This window comes from Taurulus bubalis (genome assembly GCF_910589615.1).
Source record: "Taurulus bubalis genome assembly, chromosome: 17".
In the NCBI taxonomy this organism is placed as follows: Eukaryota; Metazoa; Chordata; class Actinopteri; order Perciformes; family Cottidae; genus Taurulus; species Taurulus bubalis.
The window spans coordinates 17,041,946-17,064,634 of record NC_136605.1 but is presented as its reverse complement, the minus strand read 5'-3'; the positions used below and the strand labels follow the sequence as shown (position 1 = coordinate 17,064,634).

Sequence of the window (22,689 nt, the reverse complement as noted above, 5' to 3'; positions counted from 1 at the left end):
AGCAAACTGGTCCAAGACAAAAAACGTCAAGAAAATGGACGAGATGGCACTTGATGACATTTACTTAAGTTACTCAGCAGTGTTTGATCAGTCATTAATACGTTGGCGAGGAGATGATAATAAAACAGTAGCCGGATAAAGCCAATAAAGGATAAAGGCATGCATGTTTGTGTGTGTGTGTGTGTGTGTTCAGCAGGGTGTGTTGGAACGAGTGGCAGCCCGGACCGCCAGTCAAACAGTCAAGTTTCATAAAGTGTGACAGGACAATTATCATTATTATTATTATTATTATAAGTGTACGTTGGTCCCGTGCCGTGGATGTGTACTCGGGTGAAACGGCCACCAGTCGATACTCGGCATTTAAAGTTTGCACCGGATGGAACTTATGAACAAAAAGCGCTTGTAATAATTGCTCATATATGTGTGGCGTAAATAAACACACAGATGTACCGTAAGCTGGTCTAGAGGCTGACCCAGCAACGCTGCACCATGCTGTAAAGCCATTTGATCTTTACAGCTGAGCTAAGTGGGCAATTTAAGGACTGCACTCCATTGGAGGGTATGATGGAGTCTGAACAGACTCATGATAATATAAATCCTTATATTCTGCAGATATTCTCCATTACTCTTCATGCCTATTAAAGTTCAGGTCAGCGAGGTCAGCATAACACAGCTATGCAGCTGGAGTTGGTTGTGTCTGTGAAAGGTCCAGTTCTCAAGGGAAGTCAGTCACACGCCTGCGCACTTCAACACTCACAACTGTTTATCAGTATGTTGACATTAGTGAAGCAGACGGGTCGTTGCACGGTCCAGTCTTGTGAGAAAAGATGAGAACACGGGATTCTCCTCCTCTTGACAGGATAGAGCCAATCAGATGTTAGGACGAGGCGAGACGAACCTGTGACGATAACCTGTGTATGAAAGGCCCCACTTCCGTTTGGGGGGCAGTGGTTCTGGACCCAACCTGCGTGTTGGCTGTACCACTCACTGCTTTTGCAATTGCAGCGCTGACTACTTTGCTTGTGATCATTTAGTAAATAAATATAGAGAACGAGAGAAGTTGTTGAACTGAGTTCTTCTGGAGGCTACACCAGGCATCCAATAATTAGCACGCATTAACACTCGGGGTGTTTGCCAATGGATTAAATGTGAGCTTGATTGCTTAAGTAGGCTATTAATCCCATTAAATTGCTACGCATCAAGCACAATAGGAGTGTACAGTTTGTTCTTATTCGTATTTACACAACAGAATTTTATTGGCCATTTTTCAAACCGGTTCCTTTCATCAGCTGAATATGCCCCACCTTGATAAACCTTTTCACAGTTTTTTGGGCGAATTACAGTAACTCTGCAGCCTAACGGCACGTTTTTGGATGACTTCTTCCCCGTGGAGACATTTGAGTTACTTTTTAAATTAAAAGGCAAGAACCTACAACCGCGGCTTTACCGGGGATTGACTTTGGCAGGTATCAACCGGGCGTGAATACCAATCAGCATTGTTTTTGACCTGAAGTCAAATGGAGGGACAGCTTGATTTAGCTTTGTCTGCTTTTATAATAAATCCTGAGATTTTCTGTCCGTCTCCCCTTGCGCTCATGTTTTTCTTAATCTAGAACTCATCCTGTAAATTACAGACCTCTCTTTATAAGCATGTGAACAACAAGTCCAGAGCACAAAAGCCCCCTAACAGCAGCCCTCTAATGTCTCTTGATCCATTCTTTTCAATAATGGCTTTGTGACTGAGAGCGCACATGCAGGTGGCTCTAACGAGTGTGTGTTCAAACCTCCTCCCTCTTAAGTTTGGCGACAGGTCCTCTGGAACATCATGTCCTGGATAAGAGGTGTGTGTGTGTGTGTGTGTGTGTGTGTGTGTGTGTGTGTGTGTGTGTGTGTGTGTGTGTGTGTGTGTGTGTGTGTGGCAACAGCTTGTAGCAGTGGCTGTTGTCATTACACCTCGCTGCAGCATTAGTTGTTCTGAGTTAAGTGTGTGTGGTTTATTCTAAATTAAGATATTAACCTTCAGGGCACACACACACATACACACACACACACACACACACACACCAGTGATTTAACACATTTTGGGCCTGAATCATCATTTATATATCAACATAGTCTCCCCTCTCATTTTTCAGGGTCAACATTTATGTGACAAGAAAAGTGTCCGCGTCTCTTCTGTGTGAAGTGTAATGATAAAGAAGAAGAGTCTTTGCTGCAGCGCTGACTGCCATTAGAGAACCCGAGGGCGGCGGGAGACACGCGTACGAACACGTATTGAACCAGAACATCCCGAGATGAAGCTGAACACATTTTTGGACCGGGTGTTCGAGGACTTTGTTATGCAAACCGTGGCCTTGAAGTGGGGAAGGAAGCAGCAGGTATTTATTTTGGGTTTGAGTGAAATGTCAGGTAGCGGCATCCGTATCTGTACTCTCCTCATTTGTTGTTTTCCATTCCCTGCACATGTAATATCTAAGTCATTTTCTCTCAAATAAAGCTTCATCTGGAAAATGTACAACGATGTACAACTTAGACGCTGGAAATTACCGAAAAGTGTGTTTGCCCTCAACGCACCGGGACGTTGTGCGTGACTACATTGTGCGCCATTGCAGACGTTATGTGCCCCGCTGAGCTCATTACCGGGTTAAGATCTTATTTCTTCTTTTCATTCTCTTGACCCAATTTTACATTTTCCACACAGAAGTTTCCACAGAAACCTTTTGCCCTCTGGTTTGTCACATTGCTCATCCGTATTGCTGCATAAGCATCATATGCTAAATGGGCCACGTTACGGTTGCTCAGTAATTATTGGACCTTTTGATGTAGGAGAGGAGTTCAGCAAACTGACCTTTGTGAAAATCATGATACAGATCCCTGAATCAAACCTGGACCAGTGGCCTTTACCAAAAACTGCGATATAACAGTTCTTTGTGATGTTAATATTATTCTGTGTTCATTTCTTCTGGTGCATAACTGTGTGGTAACTGAGGCAGCTGCTCGGCATACCAAGTAGTTCTCTCTCTCTCTGCTTTTTGATTTGCCCCACCAGTCAAACAATAACGTCGCTTTTAATTATTATGATAACGTTTAATAGAATTAACACTTTCATTTTTTTTTCTGTCCACCAGATTGAAATAAAATCGTGTTCAGAGGAGAAGCGAGTCAGATTGAGTCTTCCATGTAATGAAAGCAAGTCGGTTGAATTGACGTATTTAACCTTTCTTTGCGTATGCAAATGATATCGGCACAGAATTAACATAAAATAAGATGCAATGGGAACGCTGGAGGTGATGCAGCTCAACCTCTGCTGCTGCGGCGCATAGATGACCTACTGCTAGTTTGGTGTGAGCTTATCAAGTCCTCACAAATGAGAGAGAGAGAGCGGGTGGGTGGGTATTTGTTGAACATTTTAAATTAAAGTCCTATTTTTTTCGGTTTTATGGGTCTCATGCTCGGCTTTGACAAAATGGCTCGCTAGCGGCCACTAGAGGTTTGACGGGCCACGCCCCTCACCCTGTATGTCCGATTGACTTTAAAATGTACACACCTATACGATGGATCTCATTGCGTTTAGAAGATAAGGACCAATGAATTTAATAGGGCTTTGTACATCAATACACACACCTTCAAAACCGCATACACCCATGGGTGTCAGGACGATATAATTGCATGACCTTGATGTTTTCTTCTGCTGATCTATTAGTGATCGGTAAATCGTGCTGCAGACCAACCAACGTCATTCAGTCACGACAAACTATTGTTGGATAAATCTACTGTGTTCACACAGAGGTAGTCGTGCTGTCAGCTGGACGGACCAAGGAGAGTTTGTGGAATGGTAAACATGGAGATAACTATTGGCAGTTTTGTAAACCAAATGAATTATTCATCAACAGCTTATGCAACATGCTACCTTCGGGAATGTTGAGTAATAATCCACATGGGGGTCCAACTGAGAATGACTTCATATGTCTGTTTGTTTTCCATCTTCAAGCGCATTCTGCCCTCTGCAAGATAAACATAATCCCTCATCTATTGTTTAGAAGTCCTTTGGTTTGTGCCTCTCAGACCCTTCTTCAAGGTTAACTCACTCTGCGAGCCCTGAGCAACAACCAAGTAAAATGAAAATGAGTAATTATATCTGTGAACTGTATAGCTGCTACTTTAAATTAACACAATACACAAGCACGTAAACTAACATCTCATTTTATTTATTTAACATTTTCTCACATATTCACGGCTGTCCGCCTCTTTTCTCCACAGCCAAAATGGGAATTATTGAAAACTTAAAATAATTCACATCTCTGTATCTATCTATGAAAGCTAACCTTTTATATTTTAACACACGTTTGAAAATAATCGCTGACGCTGTTGAACCAGTGCTGTACAGACTAATGGATTGCTCGGCTGCAGGTGCGTACAGTATATGTTCTCTCAGCAAAGATAGGCGGTGCATGTTTATCCCGGTATTGCACAATCCATGCTGTGACCCAACATGATATCGGCGACTGAGATGAAACCGCCACCTAAAAAGTCAGGCGGTGGTGACCACACCCGTGTCTTGAAAAGTGGCATCATCAAATACAACTTTCGTCATAATATAATTACAGTAAATACAGCTTATATAGTTTACCCAATTAATTACTATGATTATGTTATGTATTTATTTAATTTGTGTCACACCCTGAACACTTTGTGGCTCCACACAGAGGTCTCCATTGTTGGTACACAGAGCTGATTGTGTTGAATCAGCGATGACGCCCTCCTCCAGTGAGCAGTCAGTGAGTTCAACTGAGACCTTTCGCCTGATTTCCCAGTGTCGGTGTCAGCTGCAGACTGCAAACACACACACACACACACACACACACACACACACACACACACACTCCATCTCTAACTTGACATGCACACTGCACTCCGTCTCTTGAGTGTCATGAAGCTCATCAGGAAGGCGGTTGGTGTGTTTCTGTGTTTGGGTTCCCGGCACACGAGCCGAGTCTTTGTTTGACTGTGTAATGTGGCGAGATGATGGGGAGTAATGTGATCAGCCGGGTCGACCAATAGGACGACTGCACACCTGGGCTGGTTTTCCTCTGATATATAACTCTGGGTGCAGCAGTAGTTTAATCTTTATTCATAGACATATTCCAAAAATAAGGGTAAGTGCAGTTTGGCAGTTGCTAACGTTTTAATAAAATGCTTTGGTTTATTAAGGAAGGTTCAAATAGGCACATAGGGCTTTTATAATTCTGCTCAACAAACACACAAACTTAATTAAATGTCAATAACCTTCCTGTCTATTCTTTAATGCACCTGTCATGACCATGAAGCTTTTTTAAATTCTTTTATTCAACATTGTGAACAACATTGACTTGGCATTCAGCAGCTCACGGGCCTTTTAACACGGTTCCAGTGTGTATTAAATTAAATGTCGATCAAATTAAATCTGAAAACTAAGTCAATAAAATAAAATGTACGTAGACATGATAAATAAACTATAAAAAATGTAGATATGCAGGAGCGTAATCAAGGGCTAAATAAAATAATATGATTCTTGTATACAAATTGTATTCAACGAGAATAATATTAAAGTTTGGGAAAGACTTATGTGAAAATAGATGTCTGTCATAATATCTGTGGGCATAATTATTATAGAAAATCAAAACACAAATGAAGTTATTGGGTTAAAGGTTGAATCGCATCCCGATGGTTTGAGCTTTGGTCCGTTTTACTCTCATCTCTGGTCTGCATCCTTGAATACGACGTCCCACGTCAGAAAGCCTTGAGATGAAGGGAAAATTACATTTATTTTTATAGTCGTAGTTATTTGATTGATTCGCTGTTACCATGGCAACATAACCCACGCTTCCTCTGGTCTATAGTTGTTATAAAATGATGGACTACAAACAGCATATGTTTGCACTTCCACTACATACAGTTAGATATAATGTACAGTTAAAATCACCATTACACCCAACGTAATATAAATGAAATGTAATGTAATGAATATATCAACGTCAAACATGTGAAAGAGAACATTTGACACAAAAAATGGAAAATAGCAAAGAAAGTCAGAAAAAATGACACTTATTTTGAAATTGATGGAAATGTAATCGCATACTCTCAAACCGTGCCTTAGTATAGAAATACATTGGAAATGTGGCAAAGTAATATATTTATTGTTCTGTTTCACCAATTATTATAATTTTGTTTAATCCGGCTGTTTACCTATTAGACGTTTACCTACAATCCTGATTGTTTGTGCCACCTCTTCCACATCGCTGCAGACCTTCTGAGTAGTCAGGGTTGTGGATGCAGCGGATCAGAGCGGAGGGGCGGAGCCTGAACAACCACAGTTACATAAAATAATTGAAAGGTTATGTAACTGTTCAATATCTGATGTTAGATGCTTTTGATTCCTGCTGCCCTTTTGCTGTCAAATTGAAGCATTACTAATTGCAGGTTATTTTGTCTTCCCACATGCACTTTAGTCACTGACTCTCAGAATACTGCCTGTAATGATTGCCAAATGAAGTGAAATGATGAATTATGATTGCTTTTTTTGCATTAAATGGGGATACATTAAAGGATTATGTTCAATAACAAGCACAACAGGGTTTGAAAAAGCGTTGGTATTATTTATGGCTCTTTCACAGCCGACATTTGACCCTTTTGGAGTGAAGAGTAAACAAGGTCATACGGAATATAGTTGACGTATCTGAACTGAAACTTTATAAATGCTGTTAGATTGAGAAAATGTAAATAACTCAGTCATCCTAAAATAACTAAATGTTATTCTAATAACATTTGTTTGAACGGGTAAATAATATCAGTTATTGGATATTTCCCATGTGTTACATTCTGTATGACTTAATACGGAAAAGCATATGAAGACAAGGAAACAAATACATTAACAAAATATATTTATATACATTTGTATTTTCACCTCTTGGAATGCTTTTAACAGGGTCCCATTACGCATTTTTTGAAAATTGAAAATAATTAAAGTTGAGCAAATGCTTGTGCTTTGTGAATCTGTTTCATAAAGAGACGAGGGCACAAAGGAGAGATATTGAAGGGTAATTACACACATAACTGTTATCTAACACCCAGTGAATGAACACTGTGGTCAAAAAATCTAATTTGTGCGAATGATATGAGGCATACATGTTCTTATGCTTTCTGTGAGAAAAGCATTTCATGAGAGCCACTTATTAATGTGTCGAGTGCCAAGGGCAGCGTAAGTATTCAATGTGTTCAATATGAGCAACAGATGGAGCCATTACGTCGTGGAGCACGTTTATTCACCACCCCTACATTTCACTGCAAATGTCAAGAGGAGGTTTTTGAAATTTGACATGTACAAAATAGAAACACGTCTCATTCATGCTGATTAACTGTCAGTGACCGACTTCTGCAGAAAAGATCCAGAACGTTAACTAAAGTGACATCGTGTCTACCTGTACAGGTACGCCTCTGCTCTGATGTTCGTGATGCATGGCTTAGTTGGTCTATTAAAGGATGGAAGAAGAAGTTACATTCATATATGTATGTATATGTATGTATATGTAACCGCTCCACTTATTCTGAGAATCTATTTCCACTCGTGCAAAAAGGTGAAGGAGTATGCTGTGAACTCAGGTCTGGGTTTATCCATCCTGTGACTATTATCATGCCATCAAGTCTTATCTCTTTAGCAGTTAAGTGTGCGTGTGCGCGTGTGTGTGTGTGTGTGTGTTCTTGATTATCTTTCACAGTTGGAATTGTTCAGCTGCACTCAGTTAACGTTCACTCTGTGAAGAGGAAACAGACAGCTCACACAAGTCTAGAGGCCTTTCTTTTCATTCTTTTTGAAGCGTTTTCAGAGATGAAATATGTCAAAATACGTGTATAAAACTTGAAAACACACTCTTACAAACTCTACTTGTTCGAGCCCCTGCCCTTGATGTCCATAATAGCAGAGAACATCCCAATTGAGTGAAATGGAAGAAGCACTATGAGGAACTCCGGATAAAGATGATAACTGCAAACATCTCTGACTACATGATTTCCAACTGGATTCAGTCAAAGCTGCCGTGTCATTGAGTGACAGTAAATGTTTAATGAACTTAAAGGCTCTGCCGAACAGCGCCACCTGTCTATTCACGAGCCAAAATGGCTGCAAACGCGGGCCTTGTTAGTATAGTGACCAGTATCCATGAGACGATACAGCTCCACATTGACTAAATGATCACCTCAGGGTGCTGGAAAGGTTCTTACTGCACATCAGAATGGAAAAGTCATCACTACCAACATGTTATATGTCCATGAAATGCAATATTCTTGCCAGAAAGTGGATGTTTGCTCATGTTTCATGTTTCCACAAAGTGCTCTGTTTGAAACCACAATTGTTTTTACTGCAACTACAAGTAAAAGCAAATGCAGCTGGCCCTCAGATAACTATTACCCATGATGCCTGAGTTGGACCTCAGATTGCTCCTCAGACCGGAGCGCCTTTCAAAGCCGAAGCCTTTCTGATTGCTGGGCTCAATCTTCGGCTCCAAAAAAAGAAACCCAGCAAATCAGAGAAAGAAGCCAACATATTATCTTCATGAAAAGCTTCAGCCGCTTTAGTTCACCATGGCAACGGTGTTTTAGTATTGCTGAGAGAACATCAACTCAATCCTGTTGTTTCAAAACACTTATTTGCATGTAAAGATTACTGATTAGATGTTTTGAACATCACAGTTGGTGAATCCGTTTTGTTCCCGTTACGAAATTCGAGCCTCTGCTTTGGACATCACGTTCTGTTCAGCTCCTTCAACACTTTGAGATGCACATATTCAGCTTCTTGACGAGAGTTGGATGAGAAGATTGATTGCACTGTATCAATAATACTATTGTTGGAGCCATATATGTAGTTTGATTATAATTCATGTTATATCATTAATTTGTATGATTTAAAGACGTTCCTTTGCCATATGAATGGATCTTATATTCACATTCGAAATAATGCTTTTTTCTGTGAATTGTCTATATTAATCTGATGAGGAGCAGCTGGTATAAGAGGAAGGGGCGGGACCGAATATCATTTTTTTATTTTTTTTATGTGCAACGGGACGTCGGCACAGTCTTTGACCTCACGTTAGAACTCACCTTAATTTAAGCTGGAACTGAAGTTAGATTTATGATTTTGTTTGTTCGATTCAAGAGAAAATAAATCGACAAAATTATGGAAATGGATTCAACGTCTCCGGAGTTATTATTTGGAACATTGGAGTCAAGAAGCGGAGTCCCGTAACGTGGCACAGAATAGGACACGAACAAGGAACAGGCCACCACAACTACATCAATATGTAAACTGAATATGCAAACAGGATTTCACAAAATGTCAAAGTATTCCTTAAAGACTTGATAATAGAATGATATATATATATATATATATATATATATATATATATATATATATATATATATATATATATTATATATTATATTGTGTGTAGTATAATATGAATCCCCTATGATATTATGATATTGATATTAAGCCTGAATGATTATTGTTGAATGGTAATTTTGTTCTCTGAGTGGATACTGGCTAAAACACTATTGATCCTCAATTAATACAATTGCGTTGTTGCTCTACTGGAGCAACCGCCTGTGTCTCCTCTGTGTTCGGTCCTTAGTAACTAATCTGCAGTGTCTCTGCTCTCCTGAGGTTATCTCACTGCCTCTCCTGCTGCAGTCGTCAGGTTTACGAGCTCAAAGCCTCGGCTGATGGACATCTTTAGTCTTTGATAAATGTTTCAGAGCACCAGAAGCAAACGCTGCCCTCTGACCTGCTGCTGCTCCTGTAGGTTAGAGAGCAGCATTTGCTTCTGTTGCTCTGATACGTTGTTTTCTCACTTTCTTCAGTTTGAGCCTTGCAGCGAAAGTTTCTCTTTGTGTCTTTGCTCCTGTTTATGCAACAGTGTGATGAACACCACGCCTGAGAGAAAGTAAACAATACCTGCACATGTCCTCGCTTGCAGTCTTGGCTGACTGTTTATAGTTATGGCAGTTCTACTTCAGTGACTCATAGTTGGCTTTATGTAAATCCACTTGTATGTTGCACAATTAAGGGTGTTTTGCCACTAATGCAAGAGACTGCATCGGGTCGACTGAGGGTTTTATCAGTATCACAAAAGAAGAAATGCATACAAATACTCAAAGAAAGGTTTGCTTTTCACTATCCAACCGAGCAAAACCTGGTGTTATTTGAACGTTGCATCACTGAGCAAATCGTCAACAAACTCAAACTGAAATACAAAAGCCTGTTCAGCGGGCTGTGAAACTTTACTAAAAACTCAAAACAGTTCAACAAAGAACACCAAACTCAAACAGCCAAATGCTGTGTTCTACGAGCCTGATGGCGGCCTGAAAGTCTGAATACCTAAACATCTCTACGTTCACAGCGAAGTGCAGTGAGGAGAATACAGATCTCTAAACACGCATAACCAAATACTCTTTTCACAGATACAGTCACACCACAGATGAGCAAACTCATTTGGTTGGAACAGAAACTCGAGCTCTGAGGATCATCGTGTACAAATCCTAATAAGAGACGATGTACGATTTCAACGAAGCTTACCTCGATGAAAATTCATGAAATGCATTACATTCTACACTTTTAAGTAGCATAACTACAACGCAGATTAAGGAAATAATCCTCAATACACAATATCAACTTTGTTTGTTTTGCTGTTTAAACAACAAAAGGAAAAAGATGACTGAAAAAAATCATCTGTTTAATGAAGAAATTTCACAGCATAAATGTCCTAATCTACTCAACTTAATATCACATCATTTGTATTGCTCGTCAGCTAAAGCATGTCTTCTATTCAGGATGTTTGAATTTGTGTCAATTAGAGGATAAATTGAATCTGCTTCAATTTTCATGTGTTTGTAGTAAACTCAGAATACTGATCAAATTCCCATGTAGAGCATTTACAATAAAAGGTGTGTAAGACTGCCACCTTCTGGCCATCAGGATGAAGTGTAGGTTTGATTAAGTAATGTACACGTACCAGTAAAACAAAAGAGATGATGCCAATGAAAACGTTACATTTTAGATTTAAATGTAATGTTAGTTTCTTTCACATCATAAAGGTGATGATTCCCAGCATTACACAGATCCACTGCAGTGTGACCTTGCTTCCTGATGACCTGGTGTCCTCTTGTTTCTCACTCGGATGTAGGCTTTGACTGGCGAGCACCTTCCCGTTGGAGGGAATCCACAGTGTGCATTCATACGGCTGCTTCAGGTTTCCTTTCCTTGCGTCTATTGTACTCGAGACATTGTAGCGTCCATGACGGTCCATCTGTTGCTGTGTGCTGGCCGAGTTTGTGAAGTTAACGTCTCCCTGGAACCAGTGGACGGTGCCAACGGGGTAAACTCCACTGAACCAGCACTCAGCATGAGACTTCTTGATAGAGGAGTCATAACTTCCAATGCAGTCTGTAAAGATCAAGCACTTTTAGACAGATAAAAAGAAGAAAAATATGTTTAAAAAAAAAAAGTAAAGTTGTAGCTCACCTTGTACAATAACTTTAGTTGTGTCAGACTTTGCTCCGAACGTGCAGCGTAGTTTGCAGGAGTACTCCCCCTGGTGGACCGGCATCACGCTGAAGAGAGTCAGGCTGAGTGTGTGGACGAGCGGCTGGGCCGTCCTTTCACACACAACCTCAGAGTCAGGTTGGCCTTCTCCCTCACACACACTTCCATTATTCTTATCCAGCCAGGAAAATAACCTAATATCCAACGGGCGCGATGAGCTGGCATCACATGTCAACGTCACGTTATCTCCACACCGCGCGACCACCTGGGGAACGGTCTGCAGCTTCACACCTTGACTGGCTGAATCACCAGAGAAAAAGGAAAGACTGAAAGTTCAAATAAAACACGGTCTGATGAATGATTCCCTGTGGACATTGTATTATCATTTGTCAAATACAATCCACTAAGCATCACCTCTAAAACTCACTTTGTTTAATCTGTTCTAAACCCACATAATGAAACTAGAGAGGGTTACATGTTGGACTATTATCAGGAAGAACCAGGCTAGCTGTTTCCATTATTTATGCAGTATTATTGATCTTCTCATCTAACTATGAGCAAGAAACACAAGTACTGTATTTCTCAACATGTTCAATTATTCCTTCAAATCCAAACAGGGGTAAAAAATAAAGGTTGGACTGTAAGAGCTTGAGGTCTCTTTGTTTCTCTTCAAGAGCCACTACTTGTCTTTTTCCTTAAATCATGAAAACAGTGTGCAGCCATTACACGATGCACATATTCAGTAAAACTCCTGCGCTGTGAACATTTCAATCAGTTTAAAGAAAATCAGTTTTGATAAATGTCTCCTTTCATGCACAAAACAAAACCTCACCGGCGATGCTGACCGCTGAAGTGAACCAGAGGACGGACACCCAGCCAACGGCACGCCGAGTCTTCACATCCGAGGAGAAACTCATCCCTTTCATCTGCGTTGAGATCAATATTCATCACATTAGATGAACCAGATGAAAGCCCAACACAGACAACTGACTGGACTGAAGCATGTGTGTGTACTCACCATGCTGAGGATCTGTTGTGTGTGAGAACGCTCAGCACGTTGAGGGAAAGTCTTGGTCGTGTGGCGGCAGGTCCTAACTTGAGCAGACTTGCCCTGGAATGAATGACGGCCGAGGAACAAGAGCAAAAGTGAATGTTCCTCCCTCATTAGAAGAAACCTTGTTTTGATACTCTACTTTCCTGATGTATGAATATAGATCTTTTCTCAAGCTCTCATTCAATTCTGGCTCAACATATCATTTTGGTTTTATTATTTTTAGCCCTTAAAAGGTTATAGATTACAATTTGATACGTTTAATATTTGATTAATTACTTTGATTGACCGTCTGATAGTAGGAGGTCAATTTGTTTCCACTTGTTAAAAAATATGAGCATTGTTTTTCCTTTAGAAAGGTTGATTAAAGCCCATTTGTGGCCATCTGTATGAAAGACAAAAACAGTTTATACGGACACTCTTTAGTCTATTAGTTTATTAACTGGATCCATTAGCTGCCCCGCTAATCTTCCTGGGTCCACAGAAAAGACAAAACATAATAAATACAAAACATGATGTAAAACAAACAGTTAAAACAGTCAAAAATAGTTAAAATAGTACAGTCAGATAAAAGCACAGTCAGAGACTTTGTATCTGATCATCTATAACTTCTCAGTCACATTGAAAGCAGCCTTTTGTTCACCAGTGTATTTGGGTTTGACTCAAACCACTTATCTCAGGGAGGAGAGGCCAGACATGTGTTTCTCTGCATGGCACAGAGGAGAAACCTCAGATGGACTTACTAGAAGCTTTGGTGGCATAGATGAATATTTTATAAGTCAAATCTAGGACCCGGGTTTTGTTTATCTACTTGGGACTGACCTTTCTGCAGCAGCTGAATTCTGTTGCGCTCTGACACCTTGGCCCTGAAAGTTTTTGTAATGCTGAAAGAACAAAGCCTGTAGGCTGTAATTAAATAAATAAAAGACAAGAATAATGGGCTCTTTTCCAAAACCCTGCTGCTATATGTGCGGCATGGTTGTGTGTGTCCCGCTGACAGCAAATCAGTGTTTTAGCCCTAAATAATTGAAAACGCTGCAAGCCTCTCTATAGTACATCATAGCAACAATTGCAATTAAGATATACTGGATTTCACATTACTTTCACGCTCTACGTGTTAAAACTTCCAGCATCAATCTCGAGTTTCACAACAAATGCGGAAGATGAGCTGTACTGTGTGTGGAGAAGACGAGGCAAAGATATCTGTCCAGACATCTCCAAATACCTCAGTGATCCTGGATGAAAGGGAAGGCAGGCATGAGATAACAAGTTACTCTTTCTCACGATGAAACGGATGCATCATTAACTTCTATTAGTAAGGAACCTTTGTTTAAATCACATTTATATTGGTTGTACTAAAGCCCTATTCATTAGTATTACAATGTGTTCTTGTTATCTTATGGCATCAAATAACATCACATACGTCACATAAATAGACAAAATGTAACCAGATTTCTGGACTATAGCCATCAGTTTCTAACATTTCGACATGAATAGTGAGGATAAAGTATTATTTTGTACAATGGACAAATTCATATGGAACACCTTGTTACTTTACGTAATGTGACACCTGAAAGTACAATGCAAAGAATACCAAGAGTTGTGTATATCAATACCTCAGTACGTATACGCTTCCTGTGCATTATGCTATTGGAGTGAAATTAATTCAAACAGTTTTTTTTTCATTTTATGGTAGTGTGCGGTATTGTTGTATTGACTTTTTAGCAGCTGATTACCTAATAATACAGCATATTTACATCCACAAATATTAAAACATTTGCAGTCAGAGGCAAGCACACATTCTCTCACGTAGCTGTATCAATAACCAGAGGGGAAACTTATTTTTAGTAGATGTAAAACTGGCAAGAAAAAGCTGATTAAATGCAAACAGGTTAACATGTAAACATGTGGGAGCGTTGGATGACAATGAAACACCCTGACAACAGCCAAGAAGTACGGTCTGGTCTTTACACGAGCACTAAGTGGAGATGACCTATATCTCATGTTAGGCGTGTCATGTTTCACTCTTCAAAATCCTCGACTGTAATGTAGCTCGAGCTTGTCGGTCTTATATTAAATTAGAAACTATTCTGTGACACCTGGCCAGCAGTCAGCCAAAAGTCCCCTGCAACTTGAACCTGGATCTTCCCAAAAAATCCCCAGCTTTTCTGGAACATTTGCCCTTCACACAACTGCCACACAAATACGCCTAACCCCGAGCTCATGCCTGTATCTTCCTGCACCCACACTTTGAAGGATGCGCCTCTTTCCGTGTGAAGTGAGGTGCTGCTCTGATGCATGCCCTCACATGTACAGACATCTCCATACTGGACACTCGCTGTGTAACTGTTGAAGTATACAGTACTCAATTAATGAATTAATCAATCTCAGTATGGCAGTATGTAATTTATTGAATTATTATGTAAGAGTGGAAGCCTCTGGGAGGGAGGCGGTATGGAAGAAGACTGTAGTGCATCTGCATCTTGATGGAGCTATAAATGAACATTCTTTTTTTTTTTTGCAGGATTACAGAAAAACTACGGGCCCTATTTTCATAAAACTGTCTACGAGTGCAGCAGTGGCCAAAGAAGAGCTCATTAAATTGTGCAGCGGATTGGACTACACTCTCTGAATGCCCTTCTAGTTTCTACTGCGATCAAAGCTACAATGGTGCTAAGTGCATTTGATTTTCTTCCCATTTTGTAAACATACGTCTGCATTTCACTCTTGCTTTTCCCAGACGTATATTTCCCTGTTATATGCATACAGTGTTTATTATAAAGGGAATGCTTTCAAGAGATCTCTGTCCTTGGGCGTCTGCTTCTGTGAGTCCAAACCAAACAGTGGGAGGGAAAGAGAAACTGCACTCAGGAGACAAGTAGGCAGACGGAGACAAAGATAGAGGCTCAGACAGAGAGGCAGTGCGTGTCAGTAAGATAACAAACATTGGTGGATAGTGCTGTGGTGAAGAGGTCATTAAGCAGTAGAAGGAGGAGGACTGAGAACCTGACACAATGCTGCGGGTGGTAGTTTCCTTGGTTCAGCTTTCTCTATGATTCATCTCTTCATCAAAAGGGTGTGAGAGGTTATCTCCGATTCAATGAACACTTGCTTTTCTGCGATTGCTTTGTTCATTTGTAAAGCCAAAGCCAGATATTGCTTTAAAATACAAAGAAACACACACACACATACACACACACACACACACACACACACACACACACACACACACACACACACACACACACACACACACACACACGGTTCTCTGTCACCCACTCCTGTAATGATGCCCTGCAGTCGGCCATGTTGTTGTTTTACAATAAGTGAATGTGATCTGACCGGTACTGCATTTTAAATCTCAGCCAGCGGAGCCAGTCTGTTTGGGCTGCAGGCCAAGAGGCGATAGCGGCAACAGGCAAAGCCAAGGCCCGATATAGTAAGGGTGAAAACAGTTTCTATGGTAACAAAGGATGCCGCGGCTTGCTGTACATTAGGCTGACGCTGGATGTGGCCTTGGACGACTCGATGATGGTTCCTCTTTCCTTGATGGCGATGAAGATGTTACAGTGGGGACAGCGGGGTCAAGTCAATACTTTGTTTGTATTGTTTTCATCTTTATTTCCTCTAAAGACAAGGGACACATGTCCCTTTGTGATTGTGCCAGAAGCTAATCGCAATATCAACTGTTTCACAACGCATTCACTTTTAAATAAATATTCTATTAAATCAAATTAAAAGCCAGCGTTTTTTCAATTTAAAGACATCCGTGTTAAAATGAAAAATGTCACCGTTTTACAATGTCTTTTAAGAGCCATAATTAATGACCAAAAAGTAATAGTTTACTGCACAGGGCTGTCAGTGCATTCTGTGTTCTGGCCGCTGGGTGTCGCTGCTGAGCTGCGCTGTCTGCAGGGAAACACTCGGAGCTGTCCGCGGTGCTGAAACGGGTCCTGAAACCAGAGGGAACTTATGTTACATACGTTTAAAAATGGCGCTAAATGCATTATTTGAGACAATTATTTAATTATTATGGATAGGGATCGGTTTTGCTGAATTAATCCATTAACTTGGATCAGTTCAATGTCTTGGTGATTAGTTCCCTTGTATTAATCTACTAGAACTAAATCCATATTAGACCTGCATTATTATGCAGAAGCATACCCCGCTGGCATTTACATTGATCTGACTTGTTTCTAATGTAATACTATGTAATTCACTACTTAGCCTACAGGCTACTACACGTTTGCATAAAGCATATTGTCTGCTGTGTTTAAAAAAAAATAAACACAGAAAATACATATTTCCTTTTCTCGTGTGAGTCGTTAGATGGCGCTATCGGCAAACGAGCCACAGAGAAAGAGCGACTCACACCACGAGAAGAGTCAGCGAGTCCATCTACTGAGAGGAAATCAAGGAACTCACCAGTCATGTGTTGTTGCTCCACCTCGGTGCGCGTAAGGACAACCACAACTAAATGGAGACTGACTGAGTTGTGTTCGTAATTATTCCTCTGCAGAACCGGGAAGGAGGACCATCGACCCGCTGCTACAGCAGGACGCAACGGCGGGATCCCCGCTAAAGTTGTTCACACACACACACACTCACACACACGCGCGCGCAGCACAGCACAGCACGGTCAGCTGTCGGACCGGGAACTTGCCCGCTCCGCTGCGCTCTCTGTCAATCCTCGGGGACTCTGGTTAAAAGTTATGTTTCTGACGCTGCTTGTGGTTTTGATGGTTGTTACGCCGACGCGCACAATGTTAAGAGGACGCGGCGCTCTCTACGTGTGTGGGAAATGATTGCAACCAGCACCGACCTTTCCATTATGGTGAGGAGATGTCTTCTCACTTTCAAACCGTTCAGGTAAGAACACGTTGTCGCGGCTCTTTTACAACACACGTTACACACAAACAGTCGACTCCACTAGTCCATTGGTTTATTCTCATCATAAGCAAAAACGAAAAATGAGACTATGCAATTGAAATATAATAATACAGACAACCTGCAGCATTGATCTTTGTATGCATTTTCTTGCAGGAGAGCAAATCTTGCAAGTGCACACCCTTGGCATTAATTTTTTTTTATTGGAGCCATTGGCATTAATGGGAACAACGGAATGCCTGCTGCGCTATAATTAACGTTTGCTTACACAGCTAAAACTTTCACCACCAGCAGCAGCAGCAGCAGCTGGAGAGGAGTGAAAGCAACTCAAGCAGATATAAACTCATTAAAACTTACACGTCTAACTAGATGGGTTGTACACAAGCTGCGGGGCTCACTGGCGTTAATATGGTACTGGTGGTGCTAATATTCAATTCAGTTTATTTTGTATAGCCCAACATCACAAATACAAGTTTGCCTCTGAGGGGTTTACAATCTGTACACATGACATCCCTGTCCCGGGACCTCACATCGGATCAGGAAAAACTCCCCCAATAAAGATAGTAAAAACCCTTTCACTATGAAAAAAAGGGGAAGAAACCTGAGGGAGAGCAACAGAGGAGGATCCCTCTCCCCGGATGGACTGAAGCAATAGATGTCATGTGGCCAGAATGAATAACGTAACGGAGTTACAGCACATTCAATGAATATGACAGAAATGATTCATTTAATGAGTATATGAGGAATATGAGGAGTCTCTCTCTTCAGAAGTCCCCTGATGTGTTACAGCTGTCTGGTTGAATGCAATAGTGTTGACATTATGGCTCCAAAGATGTTTGAACATGCAACTCTCTCTCTCTGCAGTTGTATGCTTGTTTTTTTCCCACACGCTTCCCTGAACATCAAATCCCTTTTCTTCACCATTACCTCACAAATTGGATAGTGTTACGGCGCTCTCACACGCTCTTGCTGAATGACTGCAGCCTCTCTGCTGACAGTTTTCCGCCTTATACAAATTCCAGTAAGCAAGCTGTGGCGTATACGGATGGAACTGTGGCAATCTGTCCTGCAGCTCTTCTCTGTAAAAAGAAGAAGATTGTTTCCAAACGTTTTCTCAGCACGACCGCTGGAGGAAGCCAGACGAGACAGTTTTAAACTAATCGGTCCAAAGCATTTTGTTTCCAAAGCTCGAGGACTTCACACATGTTCGCTGTGCGTTCGCTGTTTTCTCCAAATTGCAACCATTCGCCTGTAAGTTAATGCTTTTATTTTTGGATGTTCGCCTACTGAGCACAGTGTGATGCAGAAAACCCATCCATGCCATGGTTCATTTGAGATGACACGCTCAAGCGAGTACACAATACTTTCCTGTGGGCTGATTGGTACAATACGAACTTTATCCACGCTCCATGAAGCCTGACAGAGGACTTAAAGTGATGTTGTCTCGTGTGCATGTTGGGCTGAGAGATAAGGCCAACATCATATATCACAACACAGGCCATGTCATATCTCGATTACTACATATATCACAGGTATAGCATGTTGTCTGGTTGTTCAATACGTACATACACCTTATAAGATAACCACTTGCATACTCCTGTGTGGACTAAATACTTGAAAATGTGAATGAGAAAATGGAAAGTATTTTCTCATTCACTTTAGAACGTTACTGCAACAGTTTCAAATGAAATTATAGAGAACAAAATAACTAGTAATTTCTATACACTGACTATATTTGCACACACACATATAGTATTTAGGTTGAGACTAGTTTGATTTAAGTGAGTTTGATCAGACTCTGTCAGTCAGTATGTGCCTATTATCAATTTAGACGACACAATCGTGTATCACAATGTCTCGGTACACGATTGTATCACAGAAAGATGAAACATTATCACATTGAATTACCCCACAACCTTTTGTGGACGTGAACTCTCTTGCACACGTCCTGTTTCAAATGTTCTTCTTCTACTTTCTTATCAATGTCTGTCCTCTGAACTCTTTTTTTCTCACGAGCTTTAACCTTGTCACGCTCTTGTGTCACTTGATCCACCCCCACCCCCCACCCCATCCGCCCACGTCTCCTGCAGGATCTTCGTGGTGGGGATCGGCTTCTTCAGCCTGTGCTTTCTAATGACCTCTCTCGGGGGCCAGTTCTCGGCCAAGAGATCCGGAGACTCCCCCTTCACGGTGCGAGCTGAAGGTAAGCCATGCAGTGTCCCCGTCAGTGCTGCTTGGCCGCCTCTGTCTGCGGCGGGCCGGGCCGCGGCGGCGCTGGTAATGAACAGGCCGGGAACACGCTGGGAGCTTCGTGGGGCTTCCTTGATTGCTGCCAGGGGGCTGACAGACCCGCTCACTTTGCTCATCGTGGATGCATCGCGGGGTACATGTCGCCTGGAGAGGCTCCATCTTTTTTTTAACACCCGCTTTCATCTTTGCTCAGTGCCCACATGACCTTGATCTGACCCGCATTAACTCATTTTAGGAGCAGCAGTTCAGCTGAAATATGTCGGAGGCTGAGGTTGGATTTATGAATCTGTTATGTAAATCTCGTATGTACTCATGTCCCACAAATACACCACATGTATCATGCAGAGGAAGTTGTTTGCCAGAGGAATTGCTTTTAGCTCGTAAAACTCACTGAAGCAAACACAAGCTATTGAATGTGATGTCATCATGAGTGTGCATTTGTTTCTCAGTGATAGTTGTATGTTTCATGGATCACAAAAGCACAAGCGATCATGTTTAAGTCGTAAAAAAAGGGTCATCAACAACTTTCTTTGGACAACTCTAATCTTAAAACCTCCAATGAAGCCAGCAACATTTACTTTGCCTTCGCAAGAATGAAATAAAAAATCTAAACAATTTCCAAGCACCGCCCCTGAGAGGAACTTGTTATCTTTCTCAGCACGTTCTCTGTGTTTGCGCGATGTGCCTCTGCATATAAACCACTACAGCACGAGCCCTTTGGGAGAGTCAGTGTTGGCTTTTGGACTTTTGTCTCTCACCTTTTCATTGCCGCCTGGCACAATGTTGACACTGCGTGTCATCCTCTGTGGCGGATAGCAGCTGGCACGGGAAGAAGCGATGCAAATGAGGCGACGGTAATCATTTCATCCCTCTTGAATAAAACAGTCCGTCGTTTGGGCCAATCAGTGAGCGGCATGTCACCCGGTTGCTTGTTGTGCAAGATGTTGAAGCGTTGAAATCTTTTTTGACTGGCTGACTTTAATGGTGGTGCTATTAAAAATGTTGGCTCACAGATGGAGAGCCTCCTCTGGCAAACCAGTGTGGTCTGAAAGTGTAGTAATGAAGGGGATGTAGTAGGGAGGAGCATCAGGTGTCATCACCGAAGACAATTTCAAGGCTATCACGCGTTTAAGAAATAGTATATGCAGATTCGGGAGAGAGAAAAAGAGAGAGAGGACAGGAGAGCTGTCTGATTAATTAACAACACGCAGGCTGCAGTCAGGGGAAGGCATTCGGCCTCCAACTCATTAAACACCGCCTTGCCGCAAACCAGGGAGAGCCCAGCTATGTAAATTCTCACCCTCTGTGTGCGAGTGCGGGTGTTTGTGTACAGGCAACTGTTTTGGGGATGAGGATTATCGGCACGGGGAGTTTGCGTAATGAATGAGCCGCGATGAATTGTTCAGTGGAGCAGCAACTTGATAATACACACAGCCATCCAGCCTCTGCCGCTGAACACTGGGAAGAGCTGCAGGACGCATGCGCACACATACACCTGCAGCCATGCTGTCACTCAACGTGTGTTGGTGTGTGTGTGTGTATGTGTGAGAGAGACATACATGCATGCAGGAAATGTCATGATCTCATACAAGCAGTGGAGGCACGTTAACATGCGCAGTGTTTTGGATCTGAAGGGTAAACAAAATGGCCGGGCGGTGCTGAGAGATCCCTGTTTATTGCCTGAAGAGTGAAAGGTGTGAAGAAAAATATGTAATTATTGTCTCTCTCTCTCTCTCTCTCTCTCTCTCTCTCTGCCTTCCTGCCTCTCTCTTTCTCTTCATATTTTATGTTTCTCTCCAGCTCAGTCGATCTTACCTGTTTTGGTATTATTTTCTTCCCGAAGCTCCACAAAGAATCGCACACCTGCGTTTCAGCTTTTCACCGACAAAAACATGCGCTATTTCTTGCATTTACATATTTGTATGTGCCAATGGCTAAAGTACAGGGTTGCATCTTTTGACACTCCAAAGCCAAGGGTTAGGGTTTGCATTTGGATAACATGTTATAAACCCAGTTTTAAAATGCGTGCTTTTCCTTCATCACTTGCTTTTGAAGGTACAGGAAGCTAATGATGTGGAGAAAATGTAAAAATGGGAGGAGGGGGCAGGATTTTTACCACTGTAGGAAGCATGAAAGTCAGAAGCGTTTGATCCTAGATATCTTAAAGGCTCCAGAGGTCTACTGTAGCTTTCTAATAAGCTCTTTGAAGACCACCTTCACAGCGTGTCCTTTTACCACATGGGGTCTTCCTGCAGCTTTGTCACAAAGGAATAAATAGGCATCGGATGCTTTCCGGTTCTATCCTGTTCAAAGCAGGACTAAATGGTTCAGATATTAATGCGTTCCTTATTCCTACCTGTAGGCTCCATTCCCTCAGCTTTTTATATCCACCGTCCTCTTAAGTGATGAATAAAACACATTTTACATCATTCAACAAAAGCAGATACTTTTCCTCTGTCTTTAGCCACACCCATGTATCTGTACCATTACATTTGCCCCGTAATGTATTGTGCTGTATGCATATTGCCAAACAAAAAACCTGATTGAATGGACTGCTGAAACTCTGCCTTTTCCACGATGGTTTAATCCATCACTGAGTCACGTAGCGGAGCTCCAGGTCTGGAAGCAGCGTCGTGTCCGTTATCCTGTTCTCTGCGGTCCTTTCACAGACTGTGACAGGACTTTCTTTTTATCTCACGGCTCAGCAGTCCTCTCTACGGGATGCATGGAAATGAGTCTCAACGAGTCCTTCCTGACACCACTCCTTGTAAGGGGCGTGGCATTTTGTATAAAACTGTGAATTTCAGCGCTTGGTTTCAATGAAAAGTAATCCGCTTAAAATAGAAGTGAGCTGTAGATGTTATGAATAAAACAAACTGGTCTTTGCTACTGATGCAACTTCACCAGGAGTTAAGAACTGGCAGCGGAT

The 22,689-nt window shown here is 41.6% G+C and overlaps 2 protein-coding genes across 2 annotated transcripts in view; one reads left to right on the top strand and one right to left on the bottom strand.

Annotated features, from left to right (window-relative positions):
* Positions 1-10,127: 10,127 nt before the first annotated feature.
* On the bottom strand, positions 10,128-12,483 carry LOC306749991 (uncharacterized protein). Its single transcript, XM_079233358.1, has 3 exons — positions 12,405-12,483; positions 11,552-11,872; positions 10,128-11,473 (listed from the first exon to the last, which is right to left on the bottom strand). The coding sequence occupies exons 2-3, from the start codon at positions 11,634-11,636 to the stop codon at positions 11,112-11,114; spliced, it is 447 nt and encodes a 148-aa protein (XP_079089484.1). The 5' UTR covers positions 11,637-11,872; positions 12,405-12,483; the 3' UTR covers positions 10,128-11,111.
* A 4,941-nt stretch (positions 12,484-17,424) lies between these two features.
* Positions 17,425-22,689, top strand: part of mgat5b (alpha-1,6-mannosylglycoprotein 6-beta-N-acetylglucosaminyltransferase B) — a gene marked incomplete at both ends in the record, with an annotated part of 48,679 nt that continues 43,414 nt past the window's right edge. Inside the window, 2 exons of the mRNA XM_079232847.1 lie at positions 17,425-17,492; positions 19,601-19,713. Coding sequence (XP_079088973.1) covers positions 17,425-17,492; positions 19,601-19,713 — 181 coding nt within the window. The remainder of the gene's footprint in view (positions 17,493-19,600; positions 19,714-22,689) is intronic.

Bases quoted from the DNA above. Each gene is read 5' to 3' on its own strand.
- LOC306749991 (XM_079233358.1), bottom strand. From the start codon at position 11,636: ATGCCGGTCCACCAGGGGGAGTACTCCTGCAAACTACGCTGCACGTTC. The intron at 11,474-11,551 runs GTGAGCTACAAC...TGATCTTTACAG, and splicing joins AACTAAAGTTATTGTACAAG to ACTGCATTGGAAGTTATGAC.